We start from the raw sequence: 27,824 nt of genomic DNA on the forward strand, positions 1-27,824 counted from the left end.
ATAAATGTCGCATTTTGCGCATTATTTATTGCTTTTCTTAATTTTTATCGCTCGGGGTCTGCGGGGGGAAATGGAAAGGGGACAATGAGAAAAGTAAAATTACAAAAAAAAAAACGCACAAAATCGAAAGCGAGACTTGCAAAAATCAAATCTGCGCTAATACTACATAATTGGTTACGTGTAAATTAAGGATTTAAGTAGGTTCTATTTACTTCTACATTTTGCAATTATTATTTGGCTATTTAAGGTAAACGAAGGAAAACGAGCGAAAGAATCAAGAACCGAAATGGGAGTAAACAATTTGCGTGGCGTATATGTTCTCTTAGTAATTCTTTCTTCGTCGTCTTTATCTCCCTATACAATGTATATACTTTTCTTTAAATGTGTATAATATTGTCCTAAAAGCCTTAAAAAATATGACGCAGCGGCCTGCAATTCTACATATGCCAATATATTGCCTGTATATATATAGCATAATCGCACATTATTTCTCGGTAGAGCAAAAGGAACACAAGCAAAAGCCATGTGAAGAAGGACACAATGTAAAATGATATCATATCTCTTAATATCTCTCGCCTCGAGCATTCGACATGCATCTTTAGAAGTTAGTTCGTTTTCATTTTTTTTTAGCGCTTTTCGTTTCCGTTTGGTGTTGGGAGGGTTTTTTCTTGGATTCTGGATTCTGGATTTTTCGGTTGGCTGGAGGCTATACGTACAATTTCTATGTTTTCTGTATATTTGTTTTTAGGTACATAACAGTTCTTTTTTAAATTGTATGGTGTGGTGTGTGGCTGTCTTGTTTATCGTTCTACGTTACTCCGTACTCCCTATTTCATTAGCTACATTAGTTAGGTGCGTTGAGTGTCTCCATTCCGGATCCGTACTGCATGCCCACCGACATGGTGAAGAGCCACGCCACCGCCAGCAGACTGCTGCCGAGCAGATCGCCCAAGGCCGTCAGGTAGGGTATGGCCGAGTTATCCGGATCGATCTTCCACTTCCACATCGCGTGCACAATGATGTGCGCAATATACAGCAGCAGCATCACCTGAAACGATCGCCGCATATTAGTGAGTGTGTTTTTGGAGGTTTTATCATTTCAATTCAATTTCAATTTCAAAATATATTCGAAACTCACCTGAACCAAACTGGCGGTCAGATAGGAAAGCACAAACACCCAGGTGACCGTCGAGGTGCTATAGTTTATATAGTCAGCAGCAAAGATGAACAGAACATTGCCGGGTATGGACATGGCAATAAGTATCCTCGCTGTCTTCGCATAGGGAACTGAATGAAGAGCACAAATGAATACATGAATAAATGAATTACAATCAATTATCAATTAAATCTGATTCGAGATGTACCTCCTTTGAAGAGCGCCCGCCAAGGCCACTCGAAGATCTGCGTGTGCGGTGGTATAATCCCGATAATTGAGCTCTGGTGCAGCATTGTGGATATCTTGCTGGCCTGCACCGATACCAGATTGCCGCCGATTCCATTGATGATCGGTTGAAACACTACGAATCCATTAAACACCTCGACGGCTGCATCCAACACAAGGCCACCCAGACTGTAATGAGATGATGGAACAATCAGTAATCCGTTCAATAAACAAACCATCACTTAAATACTCCAGTAGCTGCATTTTAGCCCATTGGAAATATGTAATTCATTTGACTGCAAGTCCCATTTTAATTTTGATTCGAACAAACCTAAGTGTGTGTTGTCTAACTAAAGTTCTATTGCTGCAAATTTCCCAGTCATGGCGAGTAATTACGCCCGGGAATGCAAATCCTACTGCTGATTCTAATTATAAGACCGCTTGACCTGTCGCCAAACACGAGTCAGGGACATCCAACCGTGTGAATGCTTCCCATGGTCTCGGCTACTTATTACTCCCCACACTTATATAGTATATATAAATAGCGTTCGGAAAACAATCGCCTGGACATGAATTGGCATTAAATGAAACGGGCTGATATATCTAAATATAGCGGACAACTTGACGTCTTTTCTGCTTATCACGGCCTCATTTTTTTGTTGTTGCCGTTCTGCTTGTACTTTGTTGCTTCTAAGACTCGAGAGTCCATCATCCGATCCGATTCGATCCGATGGAATTGATTTGATTTGATTTGACAGAGTGCGCAGTTCGCAGTGCGCCGTACGCAGTACTCAGTACGCCGTACATACCCACTTATGCAGAGGGCCGAGAGGACGGGAACCCATCCGCTCTTTAGCACCGGTCGCGTGTACTCGTTCCTCAGCACGATCATCACCCACATGGGCAACAGCACCAGGTAGCAGGTGACCACGATGAATGTGATCCACAGGTGCGTTTCTGTGTGTGTGCAAAGTAAGAACCATTAGTTATATACATATGCAAAAGGATAATACGACTTACTGATATGATCGTACAGCAGCGAGGCGATAAAGGAGAGCAAACTGATGGATACCACATCACCAATGGAGGCGGCCAATGGCGTGGCCAGGTTGTCCGGATTGAGGCGGTACTTCTGCGAGAACAGGATAACCGCGACCAAAACGAAGTCTAAAATGAAAGAAACGTTCATTAATAAGTAAATAAATATGCCATGGTAGCAAGTGCAATCCTACCCAGCACAAAGCACGACGAGGTGGCCGTGAACATGGCCGAGGCAGTCAGCAGCATCATGTTCTCGAAATAGAAGTCGCCGGTCATGGCCGCACCCACGCTCACCGCAAACATGGCCACCAGAAAGGAGGCCACCGTCGCCTGGACCTGCACCAGTGCTATGTTACCCACTATCATCCGTATCACGCCCTGTCTGCTGGTCATGTTGCCGAGGTTCACTTGCGTGGAGAGCCGCGATGCCAGGCACATGTCCAGGTTGCCCTTGAGGCCCAACAGCGCCGGCACCAGGATGAACAGCTCGCTTACATTCTTGAAGACATACCATTTCTGAAAGAGTTCGAATTTGGAGTGGGGTTGAAAAAAGGATTAATTACAAATTACAAATTACTTGTTAAACTCATTATATTTTGAGAACGTTATTAAATGCCCCTTCTCTAAAATGCCGTTTAAACGCCTTACTTAAGTTCCAGCGTAAATATTTGCCTTTAGCCCGAGTGCATTGAACATATGAGCACATTTATGGGCCGCCATAAATCGCCTCCAGATTTAGCCAATATTTTCTGTTCAATTCGGGCATTGGCCGCCTGTAACTGGCTGGCTCTCCAGTTTGGCCCAGAACTTTTACCATCAATTAGCAGGCAAATTAAACATTTACTATCTATATCTAACACGCATGTACTACGAGTATGCATATACACTTCACAGCCATAAATAACATTCTAAAGGGAATTGTGCCAATTCACCAAACACACAAATCGTGGGGAAAGGTTTAAAAATAACCAAGCTCTGTCTGTCTGCTTTTTGTTGATTGATTGAGTGGCTCTTTAAGTCTTGAATCTGGAATCTTAAATCTCGAAGCGATTGCTAAAGTATTATGCGTACTTGTAGCTGATTTCTAATTTATAATTTCGAATTCTATCATGTGCCATCGCACAGGATTATTATTTATGAAGCAAAGCCATAAAGAGTTCTTATCTGCATAATTGCAGTAATTTGCTGGTTCTTATCGATGGCTGACATATGCTTGCAAACCAATAATGTTAGCACGTCATAATTCATAATTCGATCAATCTGCAGGTTTGTTTACTCTTTTCCCGCTTGGAAATTTCCCACACGGAAAGATGAATGCAGCTTAAATGTGCAATTAACTATTTTGCGATTTTCATTTGCACTTGACTTGGTGTAAATCTCAGTTTAATGCCCCATTTTGCACAGAGCATTCAGGCAATAGCAAATTTGTAGAATTTTACAATTTAATTTGGTGTACTTTGTAATTGACGCTGTTCGTTTCGTTGGGCTTATCGTGCTGAAGGGCGATTAAATACCTTAAACTGTTTCAGTTTATCAAGGCAATTATATTTGCAATTGCATTTTATTTGAACCTGTCTAATTGATAAATAAATACGAGTGAATATATATATATAAATAAATATATATATCAATTTCCGAGTGGGGGAAATACATTTGCTTTAAAAATTCAAGGCACAACTATTTGAATATCCTACGATATCTTTGCTTCTATTTTATAAATATATCAAGATGATTCGATATCTTTGCTTCTATTTTATAAATATATCAAGATGATTCGATATCTTTGCTTCTATTTTATAAATATATCAAGATGATTCGATATCTTTGCTTCTATTTTATAAATATATCAAGATGACTAGAAGTCAATGGACTCACCTCAACGCGTCCCAGGACAATGCCAGCTCCGATGGTGCCAATCCCGGCGAGAAAGAACGGAATGGACACCTGCAGCAAGATTGTCGTCCACTTCTCCTGCTTGATGCCGGGTCGATTGAGCGCCAACTTCTCCTCGGAGCTGCCATTGATGCCGGCAATGCTGGAGGCGTCCGCTGCCACCAGGGCACCGGAACCGATGCCGCCATTGCCACCGCCGCCGCCACCGCCACCTGCTCCTCCAGCTCCTCCAGCTCCTCCCGCTCCTCCTGCTCCTCCCGCTCCACCGCCGCCGCTCACCGCTCCAGGATCCGGTTCGGAGGAGGCTATGGACGTCGTGATGATTGAGCTTAGTGAACCGGTTGTCGAATGTGGCAGGCCCGACAATTTCTCATTGTCGGGATCTGTTTTTTCGATCGGTGTTTTGTTTATTCGTTGGGGGAAGAAACGAAACGGAACGAAAAGAAACGAAACGAAACGAAAGAAGAGGATTGCAAGATGCGGGTTAGTTTGGATATCAAGGCGCAGTTCGAGATTAGGTGTGTGTTCCAAGTGGGTCGCCGGATTAGGTGCTCGGGTCTCTCTCTCAAACATGGCAAGCTAGCATGGCAACTACATCTATATATATCATAATAATAATTGCTGCATGCATTATATAGACTAGCCTAAGTGCACGAGTGTGCGTCTGTGTGTGTGTGTGTGTGTGTGTGTGTGTGGCATGCATCTAAATTTAGCAGTATTATGCAATTAGCAAGGGAATTAATTAACAATGCTATAAATTAAGCATCTACATGTGTAAATAAATCTATGTACATGTGCCACTGATTTGCTGTGCTTTATTCATTTCAGTTTTTTCGACTGTCTCCAGGTGGAGGAGTCGTCTTCTTCAAGCAAAAGCAAAATAGGAAAAAAAGAAACACAAAAAATAAAACTCGTTTGATTAGAATTCTCGCATATTTATTTGCGTTTTCGGTTTCTGTGTCGACTCGCAGCCAAGTTCATAAACCACAAATCGTTCGTCCATAAACAAATTCGCGAGCCGCCGAGACAGCGACAATTAAACATCACAGAAATAACAATTAAGAATATGCCATAATACGAGTTGAATGGGTATAGACCATTGACTACCCCTTGATTGTTTGCAAGTGGGTAGCAAATGACCTGAAAGTGGATTTGACATATCTCTAAAGATCTCAGAATGCTGTATACCAAATTTTTTGTCTAGAGCTCATTTAATCTCTGAGTTCCAAACATTTTAGACTTCAAAAAGATGTCATTTAGGTAGAACTCATTGCATTCCAATTGTAATCATATGTACTATAAATAGTAGAGATCCTTGAAACCCCACATATCACATTTGGTTTGGATTAAGGATCGGTTCTCAGACGAGGTGATAGCTTTGGAGCATGCATGATAATTGGTTGGTAAATATTCCGTGTGTTTAATCGCGAATAGTCGAGACATTTGCAACCCAGGGCGATTATTGCACGGGATTAATGTAATATAAAAGGAGTATAAAGAATATGGGTATATGGATATATGGATATATGGATATATGAGTATATGGATACAGAGGTAAATATGTTGTAAAATGAACAAAAAGAGGGGAAACCAGTCTGGACGCTTAAATATAAATATTTGCATATCAAGAGTAAATACAAAAGATAGTAAGATTAAGTCAGCGACAGAGCGAGAAAGATTTACAGGTAGGCAGAGATAGAGATAGATAGAGAGATAGAGAGATAGAGAGAGAGAGAGATAGAGCGCAAAGAAACCAAAGAAAGAATCGACAATACATATGGTGTTGTTTCTTCAGTGTTTTAGTGTGACCAAAGTCGCAAAATTCCCCCAAAAAGGCCTATCTACACGAGAGCCGAGTGTCGTTGCCTCAGTTCGTCGTTGTTGTTGTTGTTGTGGAACTTATTTGTTTGGACCGTGTTTGATTTTGGTCGCAACGGGGGTAGTAGGTTTTATACGTTCACTCACCGTTTCCATTGAAAATGGTAAACAATCTGTATTTATCATCCGGTGCCACATCTAGCGGTGTTGTTGCTGTCAGTGTGGACAACTGTTGTTGGTATATTGGTGGTGTGGCATATGCGGATGGTGGCGTTGTTGATGCTGTGTTGTTGTTGTTATTGTTGTTATTATAATAATTATTATTTGTATTATTGTTGTTGTTGTTATTGTTGTTGTTGTTGTTGTTATTGTTGTTGTTGTTGTTGTTGAAGAGGCCAATGTTAATGGTGGTGGGCGGGGGATCATCGCCAGCATTATCGCTGATCGCTTGCGGATTAACGTAGCCCGATAAACGACGCACATTCAGTGGCGTCAGGCGGTGTTTCAGCTCATTTGATTGTTGTTGTTGTGGTGTGGCTCTTGTGGAGGGTGTTGGTGTGGATGGTGTTGTGGATCCTGTTGCTGTTGCTGTTGCTGTGGCTGGTGTCTGTGTGTCGGCGAATGCTGATGCAGATGCAGATGCTGATGCTGGTTGGCTGGTTGTTGGATTGTGCGGCAAGTTTGTCTGTTCGTTGGGCAGCGACATTTTAGCATTGGTTTGGCCTGTGTTGTTCGTCGTCGTCGTCGTCGTCGTCGTCCGTCGTGTTGTCGTGTGTGTGGGTCTTTATGTGTCGGTGTAGAGCAGCCCCAAACGGTGGGCGTGCATGCGTGTGCCTGTTCGTGTGCGGGGGACTTCTCTCAAGCGAGTATGCGCAAATACAACTCATCGACTAAACTAATATTTGAACTAAATCCTGAGTGTCTAGGCTTTGAAACTATATTTGCTTAAAATCAACGCAAACTAAACATTCAACACAAATTATAAGCTGTGCTCTAATAAATATTGGTTTTATTTGCTTTTTGTTTTTTTTTTTAAGATTTACTTGTCTATGGGTTTTGCATACTTTTTGTTTTGGTTTTTTTTCTTTTCTATTTTTTTTTTTTTGTTTGTATCAACCTATGACTAAACACAAAAAAAGATATCACAAAATGGTTTTATTTTTTTAGATAAATAATATAATAAGTTAAGAAAGTTATGGAAAGTGCATTGATTGCGGATTCAGTATTACGTTGGCTAACGTTTCTTTCGGTTTTTTTTTTGTTTGTTTAAGGAATGAATGGAGAATACAAATCGGAACAAGAATTGAAAGAATCCGGAGAATCGTTTGGTTTACATTTTATTGAAAATGTGGGGAATGTTGGGGCGCCGTGTGTCTGTCGCAGGATGTGTGCGTCGTAATGTCCGTGGTTTTTGGGGGCCAGGATGTCGAACTACTGGGGATAGTGAGAGGTAGTAGGTAGTTGGTACTAGGTAGTAGTGGGTTGTGGGTAGTAGGTAGTAGGTAAAAGGACTGAGGCTGAGGTCGAGGTCGAGGTTGAGAGGTTGAGCTTAGTCACCGGACCGTTGATATGGCTGCAAGGCAACAATAACAACGCATTTGGTTTATTTCTTGTTTAAGGCATTCATTAAAATCGGTTTGCATAAATACTATAGATCATAGATCGGCTGGAACGTGGAATCAATGTGTAAATCAAGAAAAGCAACAAAAGATCGGTTCACAAATCTACAAAAAAGCGACAACAATTTCTTTGCCATTTGCAAAAGTTTATTTCAAAAATCTCTTTTCATTATTTATCCTTTTTACAATATTGTAGCACAAGTTTTAAGCTTCTAAGCTCAACCATATGTGGTTATAAAACATATAGTTTATGTTTCCTTAGTTAACAACACAATACGCGGAAAATTGTAATTAATGATGGAGATTATTCATGGCTTTGATAGATTACAAATGAAGCCTTTGATTAATTTCCTGCCTATGTATGTATATATTTCTTTCCGCGAAAATGCGCCTGACCTGCCCGAACATTTGATTTGATTTGGAACTTCCGCATGGCCGAGGAGCCGAAAGGCCGTGACCAAGATATAGTCAACATTTAGTGGCTTTCGTTTTTTTTGAACCTGTTTGCTAAACGTTTTCGAGATCGTTTGCATTTGTGTGTCGATGTTTGGCCGAAATGAAATGATTGGGAGCAAATGGTTGGGAAGCGCAATGTTTTCCAGTTTGTTTGCACTCCAACAAAATTGCAAATGCCAAATGCTTTTGGCCATTCCATCGCTTTCATTGTTTCAATTGCTATTTTTTTGGTTTTAATGAACTTGCAAAAGGCTCTATATTAAGTCTTGACAACATCTCCATAGCCACTCACACGCCTGTTGGCGATAAGATTTTAATATTGCTTATTTGCCAACGCGTTGACAACCGTTGGACACAATAAATTGCCGCCACTTGGCTTTGACAACGGGAAACTACATTCGTATATAGCATATAGTATATGTATACTATATATACGGTACAATACGGTTGACAGGGATGATTGAGCAGCGATTCTATATTGAATGATCCACTCGAGACTTCTAAAGGGTTTCTACCCGATTTCTCCTCCTTATCGCCGTGGAGTGAAAGCCTTGCGCTCGCAATTCAATATCACGTCACAAATCAAGCCCACGCGTCGGCTACGTAGCGCAAAAAAAAAAAAATATAAATAAAAAATAAAAATAAAACAAAAAGTACAACTTGATAAGTGCAGCAAATGGCTTAAAGCGCCTGCAGGTTGCTCTTATCTTCATCTACATATGTGCTCTTCAAAGTGTCGCCATAAAGCGCAGGGGTAGTTGTTATAAATTGTCAAGATCATCGCATAAAATAGGCAAGTATTATATATATGATGGCGGTTGGGAAATTGAGAAATGATGAATAGTAGAATTCTTCTAATCGGTTATCAATAAATCTTTGTACACAATCACAATCACCATTGATAAAACGCTGGTTAAACCTTACAACAAACGCCATAAATTTCAATTGATGACTAAGTCATTTCCGATCGCAAACTGAGCGCGATGCGTGTTTTCTTTTGTAAATAGTTTTCGAGAGCAATCTAATCGGTTTACCAATCTTATTCGATTACCGCTGATTAGTGGGAAATTGGCGAGAAAGCCGCCCGTAGCAGTAGGACTTTACTACTTTCATCCGTAAACAAAACAAAACCAACGACGAAACATTTCCTCAACAATGTGAAAAACACACTTGTCAACAAGAGTGCGGTGTATAATGGAAATTGCTAAACTGGCAGCGAAAACATTCCGCATCAATGGTAGAATCAATATTTAAATTGTCAATTCATTTGCCACTTTCTTGTCAGGTGTTAAGCGATAAGCTTTCTTCACCTTTATACAGCCGTCTGATTCACATCGCTTTATTCTGGGATATGGAAAATTTATGACTGCCGAGATAAAGATGGAAATTCTATATTACATATATCCAGTAAAGGCATGCTTTCATATCCAGCAGTTAAGATTTTCTACGTCGTCGTCTTATCCAACAAGTAGCTAAATCAATTCCCAAACATATTTCACCCACAAACAGCAGTCAATTGGTTGTAAAAGACCCAAAAAAAGAAGAAAAACTATACAGTCAGCTATTGATTATTTACTACAGTTCGATAAGCTTATCACTGGCCCATCACAACTTTAAACTGGTCGAGAAGTAAAGGCCAAGTCGACAAACTATATTTACGTTACGTATACGCAGCGTGCCCAGAAATATCTAGTACGTTAATTAGCGCCACAGAATGCTTAATATTTTTTATGTTAAATAGTTGTATTTCACAAGCACGAAGCAATTCTAGCTGCTAAAGTCACAGTTTTAAACGATAAAACAAAAAAGACACCGAAAAGAAAGAGTAAATATTCGCATTACGTATACGCAGTGTTTCTCAAGCGACGACTGATTTTTTCAAGTTCAAAGTCAAGACGAAAAGAAAACACGTGGGTGGATGGGCGCGTGTGGGCGTGGCAGTTTGACTAAATTGAATTTCGTTCCCTTTTCTTTTTTTTTTTTTGTACCCCCGCTGTTTGCATGCGGAACTGAGAATCGCAATTATAAAGTCGCCGGATCGGTGGGGCATATAAATGCACCTTGATTAGTGGATCAGCCGCCACCGCCGGCAATCCAAAACACAATCGATCGTCAATAGACTTTGCCGCCTTTCAGTCTTGGTTTCTGCCCATTTTGTTGTTTTTTTTTTTTTTTGTTTTCTTATCGATGCGGTGGGGCAGCAGTAACCAATTGATTTTCAATGGTTATTGTTTTACGATTCACCCGCTTAAATGTCAAAAGTTGTATTCACCTTATATATTTTTTTTTTATGGATTTTATCTTTTTCCTTGTGGTTTTATTTTCCCTTTTTTGGTTTTCGGTTCGCAGACGAAATGTCTGCGAAATTCCAGTTGGGAATGGAAATTTACAGAATGCCACGATCAGGTTTTATGCGGAACCAGTTGCAATTGTGCATTGCCTAAACTGAACTAGTTCACTTCTTTTATTTTGTTCGAAATAAATATGTATATAAAAAAAGGGGATTTTTAAGGTAAATTAAAGGAAATTTGCTTACAGAAGTATATACATTCATATTTAGGGATATTATATTTATGGATGTCATATTTATTGATACCATATTCATGTATATTATAATTATGGATATTTTATTTGAGGATATTTATGAATATACACATTTATATTTTTGAATATACACATTTATATTTTTGAATATACACATTTATATTTTTGAGTATACACATTTATATTTACGAATATACACATTTATTTTTGTGGATACAACTTTAGTGAAGATCTCAAGCTTTTTAAATGTTAACACGAAGCCAAACAGAATATTATTTAGGTAAAAACCCAAACATTAAAAACTAAATCAGGTTTCAAAGTGGTAAAACGAGAGCTTATGTCAAAATAAATGAATAAAAACTAGTTCAGCTTTTTAATGTTAAAAACGAGTCCACAGAGAAATTTCAAATTACCTAGTTAATTGCGATATATGCATTCATAAACTGAAACAAACTACAAAATAAGTGCAGCCAATTGTTTACAGTGCAAAATAGAACATAATTTGTTTATGACCCACGCTTAAAAGATTTCAACACATACACTATACACATATCTTGACCCATAAAAATGTTTGTAAAAATATCCAGACAGTAATCGCTGAATCCACAAGATAGTTTACGATGAGGCGCCCTATCATAAAACAATCCTATCTGAGGGCTTCACATAGAGATATGTCTTTATTTTCAGGGAATGATGTAGTATCTGATTAACCGAAAATAAAGTGCCATAAACCAGGCAATCTGAGCTGGTCAAGATCGCAAGGTTGAAGTGAGAAGTCCAACAGCAAGACTGATAATAAATCAATTAACTGGCATTTAATTACTTTCGTTTGAATTCTGCACGGCAGTGATTAGATTGCACAAATAAGATTAATGACAGATTTTTATGTGTATATATTATATATATATACATATAATGGAAGCAATCAAAATCACAAGATTCGGCGAGATTCCTATGATTGGGAATACCAATGTGCAAGTGGTCAAATGGCGCACATTTAACCCAAGAATGCCCACAGTCATTGTCGGCATTAATTAGCAAAACGTGCGCTAAATATTAAATGTGCGATGATGCCCCAGGCTAATTTCTATTAAGTGCGCTTAAAAAGCTTAAAAAGTCGCTTTGTTCGCTTCTCGTTCGCATATGTAGATACATATATATAAATACTGCACATATGTACATATATAATGCAGGCACATATATACACATATATAGGCGAGAACATATGTTTTATGATTAAATTGTTCCCAGGCTTCATTAAAAGCTCTGCTGCCCTCCTGTGCAAAGTACTTTTGCACTAGGAAATGTATTTTAAATGGGCTCTGCTACCCTAAGTTATTGGGCATATAGATTTGATGGCTTTGTGCCATTTGATGGCACTACATTTTAATCAAATAATGTAGAACACACACACACACACACATTTGGAATAGGCAAACGTAATCCTCTTAGCGGATTTACCTAGCATATTATGTCTATGATATATTTCCCACGATGTGGCGAGAAAAACGTGCGACCCACTGGTCGGCTGCGTAATATACGAAAATATTATTAATTCACAATGAACGGGGTGCATAAATATGCAAATTGTTCACGTGAACACAAGTTGGGCTCATCTCCCCGCCTCATTTGCATGCGATGTAAACGAACTCTGCTCTGTCTGGCCAAAAGACAGAAAAACGGCAATCACATTCGAGATGGGAAACGCTTTTCATTTCATTTCACTTCATTTCAGAGAGAATCATTTTCTGCGACCTGGCAACAGATACAAAAAAAAACTAAATAAACAAGTCTTTCATATGGGATGCGCTGCTGTTGTTTTGGTTTTATGGCTTTTATTCTGTTTTATTGTTACGTATGACGCAGGTGAAATCGAATTCGATTCTGGACACAATAATTTTTGTTAATGAATCGCCTTGTCAGCCCTAGAGACCCAAAATAAATCATCAGGTGTGTGTGTGTGTATGTGAACATATATCGGTGCGAAACAAACAAACAAATTGTTTGGCCGTTAATTCGAAAACAAAATTATTCAGCCAAGTAATCAACTAACCGGCTCGACTTTTATATCTATATATATGTAATTCTTTCTAAGGTGTAAAGTGTAATGAAGTGAGATCGAAAAACTGGAACCGATTCGTAAATTGAAACTGTATCAAATGTCATTCAACTTGGCATCAATGCGTGTGCTCAGATCGGAGTTAAAAGCAACAATGAATGCATATATATAATAAATACATATATATATAATAAATACATATATATATATTCATATCGAATCTAAGTCGTGGGAAGATATGGGCTAGTTAAAGATGCCACCTGTCGAGTGAATCAGTGTGGCCTGCCATTTATGGATTTCTTTCATGTTGAATACACATTATCAGCATTTTGGGCTGTGGATGAGATAATCAATTGAATGGCTGAGTAATTTCGATCAAATTTTATTTATTTGCGCCATTGAATCACTGTGTTCACAAATCTCCAATCGATAATGGAATGAGCCATATAAGTCGTTATACTAAAACTCAAAAAGCAGTTGTTTTAAGGACTTGAAAAATAATGTTTATTATTTTGGTTGCCAAGAAGTAAAGTTTTATTCCTAAAGTAATGAAAAACAAGTCGAGATTGATTGGTTCCAGTTCTATACACACGTTGTATCTTGCTTAATTGTGCGATTTAATTAACAATTTAATGGTCACTTGAATTTATTTAAAGGGTCTCACCCATCAAATAAATTATTTCAATTGATACAATTTTTAACGAAGACGCATCGTCTTACCAACCTAAACAGATTAAAACCGTAAATATAAAAACAACAATTTTTGGAAATTCAGTGAGCTAATTAGAAGAGTATTTTTCCAGCGAACTTCGGGTAACTTAGTAATAACGACAACTAAGGTTTCGAACTATAGTAAAGTGTTAAGTCTTAGAAAAACTTGACCTTTGAGCTCGCACATTTCTGGGAATTCGCAGCCCCAAAATTTGAGCTCCGTGCGATCCAGCGACGACCTTGCCCACCCAGTTACCCAGTTTGCAATCTGCAGCCGGCCAAGTTAGCGAAAACTGAAATCGAGTGAATGGCAGTAGCTCACTGGTTAGCTAGAAATCAGATTGCAAGCTCATTAGCTACACGCAGCAGTGGGGCACCTAGGTATTGTAGGTATCTTGATGCTATTACGATCATGTCGGAAAATCGGGAAAGTCAGCTAGTGTACTTTGTAGATTCTCAAAAACGGGGCAGGGAAATCCAATTAAATCCAATCAAATTCAAAGGCAGCAAAAGCGTCGACGTGCAGACATTGAACCCCCTTGGTGAAGCATAAAATCCAATTCGAAAAGCAAACTTCAAATGCAATTTGGCCGTGAAAACGAAATACCAGCAAACATAAATTAATTATTATTGTTACTAATAGATTTTTTTTTTGCTTTTGTTTTGGTTTTCTTCTTTGTATTAACTATGCATAAACTCAAAGCTATTCAGTCTTTCGACTTTTGTAAAGCTTTATTTATTATTCACACACATCTTTTTTTTTTTTTTTTTTTTTTTTGCTTTTGGTCAGTTAAGGTTGCTCTTCCAATACGTGTTCATGCTATTTATAGTATTTTGATAACTTGGTTTTAAGCCGCAATTAGCCAGCAAGAAAACGGTTTTGTATTCAATTCGAGAGCAAACTTCAAATGATTTGATTGATGACTTGAAGTTTGCACTTGATAAATGAAGTGGCGAAATTCTTGCGGAATTCGACTTGCATTCAAAGTGTGTGGCACACACATGATTCAGATACAAGTCGAAATATATAAACCTAACTAACATGGTTCATAGATCATCTTGGGATCTGCTCAAGAAAATCGCTGTTCTGGGTGAAAAGAAATCCAAGCAAACTGTAAACTGTAAGCCATCGATCAATGACAAGCGATTGGCAAAGACCGAAAAAGATTGGCAAAGAACTAAAAAGTGTTGGCCAAAACTTGTTAGCCAATTTGAAGTGGGAGAAACGACACGACACGAAAGACTAGAAATATGAGCTCCAAACGGATTCTGTTCCCAATTAGTGGGCAGTGGTAACAATAATAGTGCCTCTAAGATTTCGATTCCATTGATTTCCGCCTTTCAACCTTTCGCTGGTAGTTTGTGCAAAATGTGGGCTTACTTTATCAGCTGTATTTCCTTCGCGGCTTTTAAATTCACTGCGTTAATATATATATATTTTTGATCTTTTCTTTTTTTTCGTTTCGTTTCTTTTTCTTTTTCGTTAATTTTTTTATTTTGGAAACTTTTGTGTGGACACTTCTAGCACGTGTTTTTAACTACTGATTGAGGTATGTTTTGTACTGGTAATGACTTTTATTTTGTACTCTTTGTTTTTGTCACAATAAAAAAAAATGTTATTGTTTTGACTTGAAGTCGCAACTTTTTCGCGTGGCTTTTTGAAAAGGCGTTAAGTTTTGAAAAGGTTTGTGTGTTTTAGCTTTTCTTTTTCTTGAACTTTTTTTTTTTTTGATATTTCGTTGATTTTGTGATCGTGGCGAAGCGTTGTGTTGTCTGCACCGTCCGCCGGGATATCGCACACTGAATGTCAAAAGACGGCAAACACTTGTTATTATAACGCGTCAAAGCGTTTCCATTTACCGTCGACTGCGACGCCGACCGCGACAGCGACGCCGGCTGCGGCAGCGGGCTCATCGCTCGGCGTCGCACAGAAAAACTGAACTGAAACTATAATATATGTATGTGAGTTATAAATGACGATGCTGCCACCCGAATCTGGCCCGGCCCGAATCAATAAGCCACTTGGCTTGGTCATGATAAGACGCGGACCCGCTCTCGGCAGCGGCGGCGACTGCGACGCCAGCAGCGACAGCGGCAGCGACGACAGTTGAGCGTTTACGCTCTCGAATCACCACCTGTTATCAGCGGCGATCGATCGCATATATCGAGTGCATGAATGAAAGCACAGCAACATAAGCGTTGCAAGAAATCGAGTTATCAAAGTTATCAAAGAGGCTTATCAGCAAGTGATAGGCAACTCGCTGCCAGAAGAAGCTGGTCAGCAAGTGAAAGGATCGTCAGTAGAACTAGAGTTGGATTAGATGGAAGATGATCTCAAATAGAGTTGGATTAAATGGAAGAGGATCTCAAATAGAGTTGGATTACATGAAGATGATCTCAAATAGAGTTGGATTAAATGGAAGAGGATCTCAAATAGAGTTGGATTAGATGGAAGATGATCTCACGCTCTAAAGTAAACTTAAGATCAGGATTATCCTGCGAATGCAAATGCAACTAGCTGTAGAAACTCTAGCTTATCAAACATAATTTTATCAATAGGGTTTTTCTTCACAAAAGAGGGCGGCTACAAAGAAAAACCCCCACAGGAAGCAGGTGCAACTGAAAATCCCCACAGAAGAGATCTATCGATGGCAGCGAAGCAGCTGCGTCGGCGTCTCTGCTGCTGCGACGCGACGCGAGTCGCGTAGACCGTTAGAACGAGGCAGAGCCGAAGAGGTGAACAAAAAACCGAAGTTACTTCGTGAGCGTTCGTGGCGATTCGTTGTAATTGACGATGATTTTGGACAGTTAGTCGGCTCATTATACCGTTCATGATGCGCCGCAGGCAACGCGGCGTATGAGTGATGCGAACGCGTGATTTCAAGCCGAGAACTATCCATGATTTACGATCGCCACAAACTTTTTGTCTTGTTTTGTTTTTTTGGGAGCATCTGCATCAGATAATAATTCAATAGTAAGTACAGGACGGGCAACAAAAGTTTTTATTTATAGGGAACAACTAGGCGTATGAGTGATGTATGCCAAGTTTTTTGCAAGCTAAACTAATAAATAAGCGAAATTTCACACTAACTGAAGTGGGTCGAATGCGTGATGTCTACTTGCTATCTTTGGCAATAGACTCTAGGTTTTAAACAAATTAACAACACATTATTCAAGCAAGTTGTGCAACTTAAGGAATTATTTTTTAATGAGTTCTGTGATCAACACATATTAGTTACGTCCAACCAATCGATTGTATCAACGAACCAAAAGGGTTACGTAATTTAGAAAGATTACTACTATTGAAAACAAATAATTATTAGATCTACCTTCTAATCAAGGATCTTTTTCGCTTTGATTGTCAATTATTTTCGGACCGATATGATATTTTCGGTTACTTTGGGGTCTTGTGACACATTCACAGATTATTGCGCGTACAAAGAGCTTAGATAGTGTTTAAGGTTTATTAAAGACGAAAAAGAAATGCTTATGCAATGAATTTCCTTTAAGACGGATCATGATCCTCTGACAAAAGGTCTTAGGTCTTGAAATAGATTACCAAACCAAAAATAGTTAACAAATTTAACAATGTTTGACCCACGGGGCATAAAAAGAGCCAAAAGCAATAAGAAAAAAAGGGGGCCAACAAACAAGGAAAGTGTTTTAAACTTTGGCACTCGATTGTGAAGCACACTCTCAATTTGACAATTTTTTGTTGTTGGTTTTTTTTGTTTGGTATGTGCCAAGATTCAAACGAGCAAAAGCCAACCATCCAACTTGTACTTGAATTTATTTGGATTTCGTTTTATTTTACTTTATTTTCTTCGAGCTTTTTTCATATTCATTTTTTATTTATTTCGATAGACAAAACTGGTTTTCCGCACCCGGATGAAATGTGCGAGAGAGTCCACGTCTCCAAGAGTCGAAAACAAAACACCGAAAACGTACGCCCAAACATCTGGCATTTGGAATCTCGATTGGAAGCCGCCGCGGGGCTTTAATTAAGATTTGGATTTGGATTTGGATTTGGATTTGGATTCGGATTCGGAATTGAGAATTGAATTCGCTTGGCTTTCAGGATGTTGTGAAGAGATCTCAATGGCTGGCCGCATGAATGAACCAAAACGAATGGCACCGCGTTTACAAATAGTTTTTGATTATAAGCTTCAGCGTCAACAAATTGTAAAAGTTGACCCACCAATGTTTGTTTACTTTGATTGGAATCGCATTTGCGTATTTAGGACATCGATTGGTTTTCTTTTTTCTTACCATCTTAAATCGCCTCTAGAGTTTCCCTTTAACTAGGAAATATCTCTGGAACTTAACAAAGAGACAATTGATCTGAAAATATCCCCACAGGGAATTCCCCCCCCCCCCCCCCCCCCCCCCCACGAGACATGCAATGTTTCGCCCAATCCCCGCGTTTAATTTTGCTGGTACAGTTGCCACCTGAACTCGAACAGGGAAGTACAATAATATCGATTGCAGGCGAGCAAATAGAACAATAAAATAAATGCAAACAGCCTGACAAAAGATACATTTGCCGCTTATCAGAGATACTATTCGCTTCATGGCGTTTTCGGGGAGAAACAGTTCATTTACATGCACATAGTTGACATCGTTGAGTTCGCTGGCTTTTTGTTTGTACTTACTGGGTTTTGTATTTTCGTATTTGACGAGGAAATTACTCAAATCGATTGGCAATTGATGTACTACCGTTGGTTTTTTTTCGAGAGGTAAAGGTGCTGTGTTTATGTACAGATATTTGTTTTTTTTTGACCTGTTCTATCAAATTGCCTGTCAGATAATTACGATCTACTATGTGCCGGCAGATCAGCGCCAGTTTCGTCAGCAAATTGCTTGAGTCTGCTTTGTCGCATTTTTCCTCCCACAACTAACACCCATTTCCACCCTACTACACATAGAAAAAATTATAACAAAAATGTTAATATCATTAAGAAATGATAATATATGATAATTATATGGAAAAGAAAACCAGAATAGGAAGTTGAATAATTTTGCAAATTTATAACCAATGCTTACAACTAAAAATCAGCTTAAACGTATTCAAACTTATTCATTAACTGAATAAATGCTCTCTATAAATAATTTGAAAAGTGTAAGTAAAACACTATGTATACATTTGAGGTCATGAACTTCTCTCGGTGTGGGTAAACCCTCAACTTGAACTAGGGATTGAGGAGAGACTGGTTTTAAGCTAAGCACGCGATTGAAGCAAAATTAGCAGCTGCAAATTGCAACATGAATTATTACGCCGACGTCCCTTGACCTTGAACCACCATCGCCCGCCCCTCGTAGTCTTCACCCAAATGCCCACCAATTATACAAATGTAATGAGCTTTAATTGTGTTTTTAGGGAAATAATTTGTTGCACACCCAACTATTGGCAGGTGGCAAGCACAAGCGATCAATAAAACAATAAAATAATTGCAAAAAAAAATAGAAAACAAACAGAAAAATAACTCTGAAGATGTGCTCGAAAGCCCGACACAATCTTATCGTGCAGATGTGCATATTAATTGCATACGAGTGTATCGCCTGACAAACGATTACACTATTCTCGCGTTTCTCCACCGAAAAATGACAGAAACAATGTGGAGGGGAAAAAAAACTTGGGAGATACCAAAAGATACTTAGATAGAAAACCGACAAGCAATTTGGCTATGGGTGTAATGTGTTCATATGAGTCATTCGAGTATAGAACCCCATTGCTTAGAAATATTGGCTGGAATACCCATCAATTGATAGCTGGGAATACCCGTGGATGCCGCGGGATTTGGGAACTTTCCAGTCTAACAATCGATACTTCCCTTTATCAGGTTGAACTAGATGTAATAATGCAACTAATTGAAAGATTGTGGCAATAAAAGCGCTCACTTAATGGTATTTTAATAGCAGAAACAGTGGTTCTGGTCGCATTTATAATGAGTGTGGCATTTCCAAGCTGCCAAAAAGTGCAAAGTAAACGTTTGTATACGTAGAAATTAAACATTGATGACTTCAAGGTAGTCAAGGTTTAGGGGAACTGCGCATATGTTTCAAATGAAAGATATTTGTTATAATCACTACATATTTGGTTCTTACGTAGGTGACAAAACAATTCAAGACCAAACAACAAACGTAGGCCAACGATAATCGCAGTTATCAGGAGGACTGTTTGGGTCACCTGAATAGGTTCTTTGACTCCACCTGACCATGAGTGAATCAGGTATTATTGTCCGATGGTTCCGATGATTCCGATCTGATCCCGCTAACCAGTCGGCTGAGCATTGAATGTCGTTCAAGAGGCCACTGGGCGAGATAATGGTTATCGATCGATCGATCGAAGCTGCCAGAATCGTGCTGGACATAAGTGCCTTCCGATGACGCAAAGTTAAAACCCAAAATCATAAGACACAGCCTTTCACCCCCTTGCGGCGCCTCATCCTTTGTCCACTTGAGCGATACAATCGACTGGGAGAAAATATTGGCGTACTTTAAAGACGGCAATGAAGATGCCCTACCCATTGCAAATGTTATTTTCCTTTCTCCATTCTTAACTCAATATTAATCTGTATCTTATATATTCGTAGTACCTTTTATTTAGCAATAGCATGCTTCCGTGTTCTTTGTGTGACACTTGGTCGTAAGCGTTATGGCCTAGTGCATCGACCCCGCAACCTCGATCACAAAGGGTATTCCCTGGAGTCGTGCGTGGCTTGCAATTGCGTCAGGTGGATGTCTTTATCCCACCGATCGAGGGGTTTGGCTCTGCCCTTTCCCAGTAGTACCCCCTCTATTCTCCTAGTCGAATTCAGTGTTTCGATTTCATTTCCTTTGGCATTATCAGTCGTCACGTACATGGCAAAAAGTTATCTCTGGCATTCGGCCCATACAAACTTGATCTTGATGTGAAGTACCGCTGGTGAAGTCCAGGAATCCAAAGGGGGGAGAAAATGCAGGGCTGGACTTGCTGGAGACCTTGGAGTGGGTTTGGAGCCTGTACTTACACAGAGCTAGATGTGTGACCAATATGTAGGTGCATATGCGTATCTAATCGCAGGGGAACTTTGCGCAAAATCTCTATTTTTAATGAAATCCAATAAGCACGTTTGCAGTCCGTAAAGTTTGTGAAAATAGCTTTAAGATTTAAAGATACTGTGCTGTTAAGAACCTATTCTTTAGAGAGTTTTTTTGACCAAATACATTTGCAGCCAACAACAGCTTAATTGTTGAACAAGTGATGTATCATTGTTTGGATATCATTCTGACAACCGTAACCGGAATCCTCGCCAGAAACGATGTGATTCCTATCACGTCGAGTGCATTCGCAGTGCTTCCCAGGTGTTTCATCTTTGTTTTTTTTTTTTCGGGGTTTGTGCAACTTATCAGTGGGTTTAATCACACCAGCAACGAGGTTTTTTCTGATGTCGGTTTTGGATTTTTTTCCTGAAGAGTGAAGTGGAGTGGAGACAAAAGCCAACGACACGCGTCATTTGCCTTGATTAGTATTCCCAGCCACAGATACAGATACAGATAGAGATACCGATCGAGATACAGATACAGATACAGATACAGATACACACCGTCTATAGTTGCGGACATGTGTGTGCGACACGTTTATGTAATGTTTGCTCGTTTGGCGTTTGAAATGTTTTTATTTAACTTTTTATTTTGGGTGGCTTGGCTTCGGGCCTTGCCCCTGACCTTGGATTTTAAACAATTGTCGGACGTGGTCGTTGACAAGTTAGCGCCACTGTCTATTTATTGGATCACCTCATTATCACTTCCTCGTGGGCATTACAACTCTGAAGTGCTCGGCGATAGACGATCGAAAGTTACAATTAAAATTACAATCAAAACCGTCATTCACTTTGTTTACTATCTTTGAGAATGCTTCCTAGATAATGATGTAAAGGGGGAAGTTCCCAAACGAATGGAACTGATAAGATTATAAAAATAGCTAAAACTCCCATTTTATACAAAATGTAAGTTAGGGGCAAAAACAAAGGTTTTCAGCGATTGCGATAAGAAACAACGTTAAATGTAGTGAATAGTTTCACAAAAATATTAAGAAAAAAACGAACAAAAAATAATATAATATAATATAAATTTACCAAGTTGCAATCCACTTTATATGACACTTCATATTTGGAAAATTATTTCAAATGCTCTGACTAAAATACTGATTATTCTTTATATCTAAAATACGCATCTTATCTAAAGCCTTTTCTGCGTAACTGGGAAAATTTTCACATTTCCGCCTGCGTTTCGTGAGTTTTCATAGATATGAGTCACTTCCAAAGGAATGCGATTTCCGAAAATATTTATATGGACAAGCTGAGCGAAAGGCGCAATTAAAACCTAAGATTGAGGCAGGACTATACGGTGTTTACCAATTACCAGTCTTGACCCATCTGAAAATGACTCAGTCTAACATTTAGTCTATAAATGACGGGATATTATCTGGAATCGTATGGCTGTAGACTGGTGCTTATCGGAGGCATTATGGGGAAACCTCTATCAACGTCGAAAACAACAAACAATTCAAACGAATTGCGACGGTGCTTAATTATTTTACAATGCTCGCCGAAAGATGATCACCTTTTTTTTTTGTTTGGATCCTCACTGATAACTCAATTCTCAGAGGGCAGCCGACTGTAAAAAGCGAACAGCAACGGCAATAAAACTCAATTGTAAATTTGATAAAATAACCAAATGACAGTGTCAACAGTTCGCTGATTGCACAAGGAGTCGGATGCAAAGCGATAAATAATAGTAGACAAAATAGTCAAATTATTCAAAGGTTGCCATGAGCTAGCGCATCAAACAATCCATATTTTAACAATACCTGATCTCGAATTACAACATTTGTCTAGTGAAAATAATTACTTGAATAATTTCATAATTAAACACTGTAGAAAAAATGATATTTCCGCGGAGAATATATGTTTTTCGTGCATAAAGCAGGCGACAGAAATGTATTATCATAGCAAATGTCAACAATTATCTGGGCAAACATGTTGTTGCCAAGCAAATAAACACTTTTAAATCCACAATTCCCTGTTCATTTTTTCTGCCTCTTACACTCGCTAATTCACTAGCTTCCTAATTCTCTTTCCTATTCATTAACTTCCTGAGGGAACCTGAGGAATTCTAAGGGATTTACAAACTCACCGGGGCTTTCGTCATCACAGGTGTTCACGAGTCGGGCGTAACCGCAGTATGTGCCACGCCCACACCGCCCCACTTGCCTACCCAGCAGCCGGTCCATAGTTTCCATTTAGATCTTGAGTTCGTTGCATCTACATCAATACCGATACAGCACAAAGTTGTCCTTGCAAAATCAGCCTCATTTTTATAGAAAACAACACGAAAAAACAAACGATTTACGCAAAAAACAAAAAAAAAAAAAAACAAATTCAAATTGTTTCAATTTTGATTAACTGAACCAACCGATTCTCAATGTCGACTAAGTTCCGAGTGACAGGGCCACAGTTTCTTATTTTCTTGCTCCAGAAACGCGCTGGATGGAATATCTCTATCTAAACACATGTGTTATGTAGAAAACACTCAGAAGTATTAGTTTTAGAAAACTCTCAGAAGTATTAGTTTTAGAAAACTCTCAGAAGTATTAGTTGTACGAAAGAGACTGCGAAAGAGCGTTAAGGAAGTTCTACTGTACAGTGTGTTAATATTTTCAGATCAGTGGCACTTTAATGACTCCAGAGTGGTGAAGTGGACCCAATTAATTTATTTTTTTCCCATAGATCAATTTGCAGTGGGCTCCTAATTTGCGGAGAGTTATCAAAGACAACAAATGACGTTGTCTGTTAACTGGAAACCAAAGATGAGGTGTTAATGCCAATATTGACGCGATTGTTTACCACACAGCATGAATGCAGCACCGCCGCTGACGTCATAACGAGCACTTTGTGTCTTAGAAAGCTTTCAGACACCTACGCAGAAAGAGGCAGCTCAAAAGCGGCGTCAAATGGACTCATTCTGAGCACCCCGGATACACAGATGCGGATGAGATTCTAGTAACAGCCACTAAATATTGTGGTTCCAAGTATTGCTGCTTAAATTGTTTATGGTTACATTTGCACAACCTTCTGTAATTCGCAAATCAGTGTTGGAATATATTTACTATCCCTATGCGGTTGCTATTATTTCGAACGCAAGTGTACCTGTGTAAGTGGGCGCGTGTAAGCCATTGAGCCCGAGATCGAAATGGCCAAAAACCACTCGAAAAGGGTAAACAATAGCAGCGAAAAACCAAGATAAATCGAAAATGATTAAACGCTCATGCGCTGGGCACTCAAAAACCCGTTATGCGCCGCTGCCCCTTAAAAAATGTATTAAAACAACAACAGAAAAAAAAAAGGGTGAAAAGCCGACTATGGCATTGAAAATAAATAAACAAATAACAAATGCAACTGCCACTGCAACTGGAAATGTTTGTAAACAATGCCGTGAAAAATAGGCCCCGACAATAACCAACTAAATGTTACTAGGTTGAGTTATTCAATGCACGATTCATTGGGCAAGTCATAACCTATAGAAGATATCGATTATGTTGCTCAATATGCACCAATGACGTGATTCGACCATACAGCTTGGGTGCAGTTAATAGCATTGCTGCCAGGATCATTTCATCCAAATTGTATTCCAATGTGACATAAAAAACCGATGTATATTTGTTGATATTCATTTTAATTACATTGTATTGAAAGTGATTGTACGCCCCCTTGTGCTGGCAATGCTAGATAGATGACCGCCACTGTAGTTCACATGCAATCGATTAAACTCCGCATAAACAGCTGACGGCGCTGAACCGTTAAAGCCTCGTCATCTGGCAATGGCAATGAAAGTGCAACTGCAAGTGCCATTGCAATATTGCAACCGCACAGCCGATTGCAAAAGCACACACAAAAATAACAACAAATAGCCGCCACTGGCGTGTTTACACAAAATAAACAAATGGCACTAAGTTGGGAGTCAAGTGAAGTCGGGCCAACTCAAGCAAGAAGTTAAACGCCATGTCGGCTAAGCAGTGTTGCACTGCTGCACTGCTTTCGCGCTGGCCTTAAACTTTGCGTTTTCAGGGTCATGTTAAACGAAACCAATTGTTATGTTAGCATAATGCAATTAGCGTAAAAATCAAACAAACAAAAAATTAATACTTAGCATTACATTAATTGCTGCGGGATGCCACTTTACTGCGCTCTAAAAATAGCGTGCAGCAAATTATGGGAAAATGCAATAAAAGATGTCAAAGCGAAACAAACAAATTAAAATAAGCTTAAGTAAAACAGAAGGGAAAGGGAGAGAGAGAGAGAGGCCTCTTGGAATTTGCTGTAAAATTAGTAGCGATTAAAATTACATTTCACAGTGGTGGCTGTGAAATTGCCAATTTCTGGCATTTAAAATAGCTTAAAAATCGTTCAATTCGTTTACTGATATTTTTTAGTTATTAAGGTTGTTAGAACGTGCAATTAAATAAATGCACTTTTTTATGGGACCGTAAAAATTTGCATATAGAAAGATAAGACTAATATTTACGAATAACTTTTGTAAAGTTTACTGTTTTAAGGTGACCATTTGAGTGTTAGATTAGCGTTAGTAAATAAGGTTACACTAAATAAATGTCAATAAAATAAAAAGCAAATGAAAGAGTGCATCTCTGGATATAACACAGATAATTCAGAAGCGGGGATTAACATAATTCGAGGTAAGTGCAAAAAAAATGGCAGTTTGGGATAAGGTGGCAAAAATAGCTTACGTATGGGACGGCGGCGCATGCGGGTCTCATTTTTCTCGCCGCCACTGTGGGCACTGCTACTGTTAAACGGCTGCATCTTGCGACTGACACAACAACAAGTGGTAAGCGGTATTTTACCGATTCGATTGGCAAAGCAAATACGTGAAAAGAAAAAAGAACCAAAAGAAAAGCAAGAATTTAAGTAAAGCAAAACTTATAACGACAGAGATAATAATTTTGGTGTTAAGGCAGCATTACACACTTTATGTTCAAGAACCTGATGTTTTGAATGGCTTGAAAGGTTTTTCGAATCCGAATACAATTTTGTGCCGAGACTGAAGTTGTCAAGCTATTTTTAAAGGAACTACATAAATAACGAAAAGTGTAGTACTGCCCTATTAATACATTTTGCAGTCTGAAAACCAGGCACTTCGCAGACAGATTGGTGTTCCCAATAGTTGGGCCCACCACTGTGTGCGGTTCGATGGAGTGAAGCTAATAAAATAACCGGTTCGTGGCAGCAAACCAAACAAAAAAAAAGATATATTTCATGCACAATTCACTTTTGCCAAATGTTTCTTCGGATTCTCTTGATCAGCAAATTCAGTTGGTTTTGTTTGAGCTGATGCCACTGCTCTATTCATTACCTTTCCCCCTTTTTTTTCAACAAAGACGCGACGAGCTAAAATGTTCGAAGGCAACTAAAAGCAGCAAACGGAAATTCTTAGCCGCCGACCGGCAAACAATCGCATCAGAAAAAAAAACCAAAAGCAGAGAAGAAAACTTTCGAGATGTTCCCAATTGCAGAAGCTCACAAATCTATTTTAAAGGTGGTGGTTACTTCAGGTTTGTAATGTTGTATTTCATCAAACATTACATTTCGCACACTGAAATTACGTTAATTTATTATTATTACACAGCACAAGATTTTAAAACCATTTCTATAAGCAACATGTAGAAGTTCTGAGATACCTTGCAATATCAGATATAAAACCATTAAGACCCTGATATTTTGGAATATAAGCGATGTTTTTTTTCAAAAACTGGAACGTTGATTTTTATCACATGAAGAGCTTAAGTCGTTAAGTCGAGTTTGAGGGACACATGTCAAGAACCGCGTGCGAGCGAGATGGAGCTAATGGAGCACTTATCTGGTAGCCCGGCGACTCCAGTTCAAGAGCCCAATATTTTTGTATTTTTTTTTCTTTGGTGATAAGATAGTCGCGGGAACAGGATAGTTGTATAAGCGGTATATTGATAAGACGACCGACAATATATTGGCCAAATCATTTAATCAATTAATTGCTGACAAAAACGAGCAAAAGTTCGAAGGTCAACAGGCGACATTGCGAAAGTGTCCGTGACATTGACCTCGACATCTGGAAACTCAAATATCACCAAAACAAAAAAAAAACACCATATACACTATGTATGTATGTCACCATTTGACCCAGTTAATCGAAAATCGTGGAATTAACGAAAAGGAATCAAGGAAATTATTTGTATTATTGTGTCGTCGTGAGTGGGAAAGAGAGGTGGCGCAAACAAAGCTTGACAGAGACGGGGCGTACACGCGTTCAACAAACTTGATTAACGGTTTATCGATTTGCCATCGCACTCGCACAAACACGTGCTTTGTCTGTCGCTCCTATTGATTTTTACGACATTGCATGGAACTGAAATAACTGCACATTTCTACTTCTTCCTTTTGTGCACTGCTTTCCATTTCATAACGTTGTTTGTTTGCATGTGTGTGTCTGATGTTAAAATGCCCACGGTTGAGCCCACGTGTGTTGTTTTTGTTAATGACTGTGATTATCATATGTAAAACTTTTCATTTGTTATTGTTTTTCGATGGAAGAAGGAAAATTAAACACATGAACAAGGTGTAAAGTTGATGAAACACCGAGAGGTAATAGAAATCATAGTCGTTGCGTTTTGCACACTCGCAAGATAACAAACTAACGACATTTAGTAACAATAAACAAAAAGAGAACTTAACAAGAGAACACAAAACACATGAAAAAAAAAACAGGAAAACAAAAGGCACACACACTCACATCTCTTCCAGACAACTTTTGTCGCGGTAACAGCGCGAACTGGAAGTTTGCTCCTGGCTTCATTGACTCGCAATTTCGAACTGAGACTGCGACTGTGATGGTCCGCCGCAGGCAAAAACAACAATGCGCCGTGTGGAAAGCGGCATTTTCCACCCCCTAAAAAGCGGGCCAGCAACAACGACAGTAACAAGAACAACATGAAGGTAACTGAAACTTTTGGGGATGACACGGAACAGATGATGATGCTATCGGTGTCATCGATTGGCGGCGATAACAGGAGTTTTCTGGCCGCTAATTCAGCAATACATTTCAAATGTGTGCACATGTGTATTTCAACAAGAAAATAATGTTGCTTTGTTTTTTTTGAATTTTTGCTAGTATTCCTAAAAATCACTAGCTAACTGCGTTCGTTACTCGTCATGTTTTGCGCATCGCTATTGCTCAATTTCTTTTGTCCGCATCCTTCCAGCCGCTGGAA

The 27,824-nt window shown here is 39.0% G+C and overlaps 1 protein-coding gene and 1 long non-coding RNA gene across 10 annotated transcripts; one reads left to right on the top strand and one right to left on the bottom strand.

Moving 5' to 3' along the window:
* Positions 1-713: 713 nt before the first annotated feature.
* Positions 714-27,560, bottom strand: LOC6525298 (solute carrier family 41 member 2). 9 transcript variants are annotated; one of them, XM_039377444.2, is made up of 9 exons: positions 25,308-25,372; positions 6,281-7,706; positions 4,298-4,698; positions 2,614-2,938; positions 2,402-2,548; positions 2,191-2,338; positions 1,365-1,570; positions 1,139-1,287; positions 714-1,048 (listed from the first exon to the last, which is right to left on the bottom strand). In XM_039377444.2, exons 2-9 carry the CDS (start codon positions 6,837-6,839, stop codon positions 845-847), a joined length of 2,139 nt encoding a protein of 712 aa, XP_039233378.1. In that variant the 5' UTR covers positions 6,840-7,706; positions 25,308-25,372; the 3' UTR covers positions 714-844. The 9 variants fall into 9 exon arrangements, with proteins under 9 accessions (XP_039233378.1, XP_043063226.1, XP_039233377.1 ...); XM_043207291.1 differs by lacking the exon at positions 25,308-25,372 and adding an exon at positions 14,904-15,316 and having other exon boundaries at positions 4,298-4,620; XM_039377443.2 differs by lacking the exon at positions 25,308-25,372 and adding an exon at positions 14,904-15,316.
* On the top strand, positions 25,400-27,219 carry LOC120322369. Its single transcript, XR_005562158.1, has 2 exons — positions 25,400-26,132; positions 26,207-27,219. It is a non-coding gene; the product is annotated as an uncharacterized LOC120322369 (long non-coding RNA).
* Positions 27,561-27,824: the final 264 nt, after the last annotated feature.

Source organism: Drosophila yakuba, chromosome X (assembly GCF_016746365.2).
Source record: "Drosophila yakuba strain Tai18E2 chromosome X, Prin_Dyak_Tai18E2_2.1, whole genome shotgun sequence".
Lineage (NCBI taxonomy): Eukaryota > Metazoa > Arthropoda > Insecta > Diptera > Drosophilidae > Drosophila > Drosophila yakuba.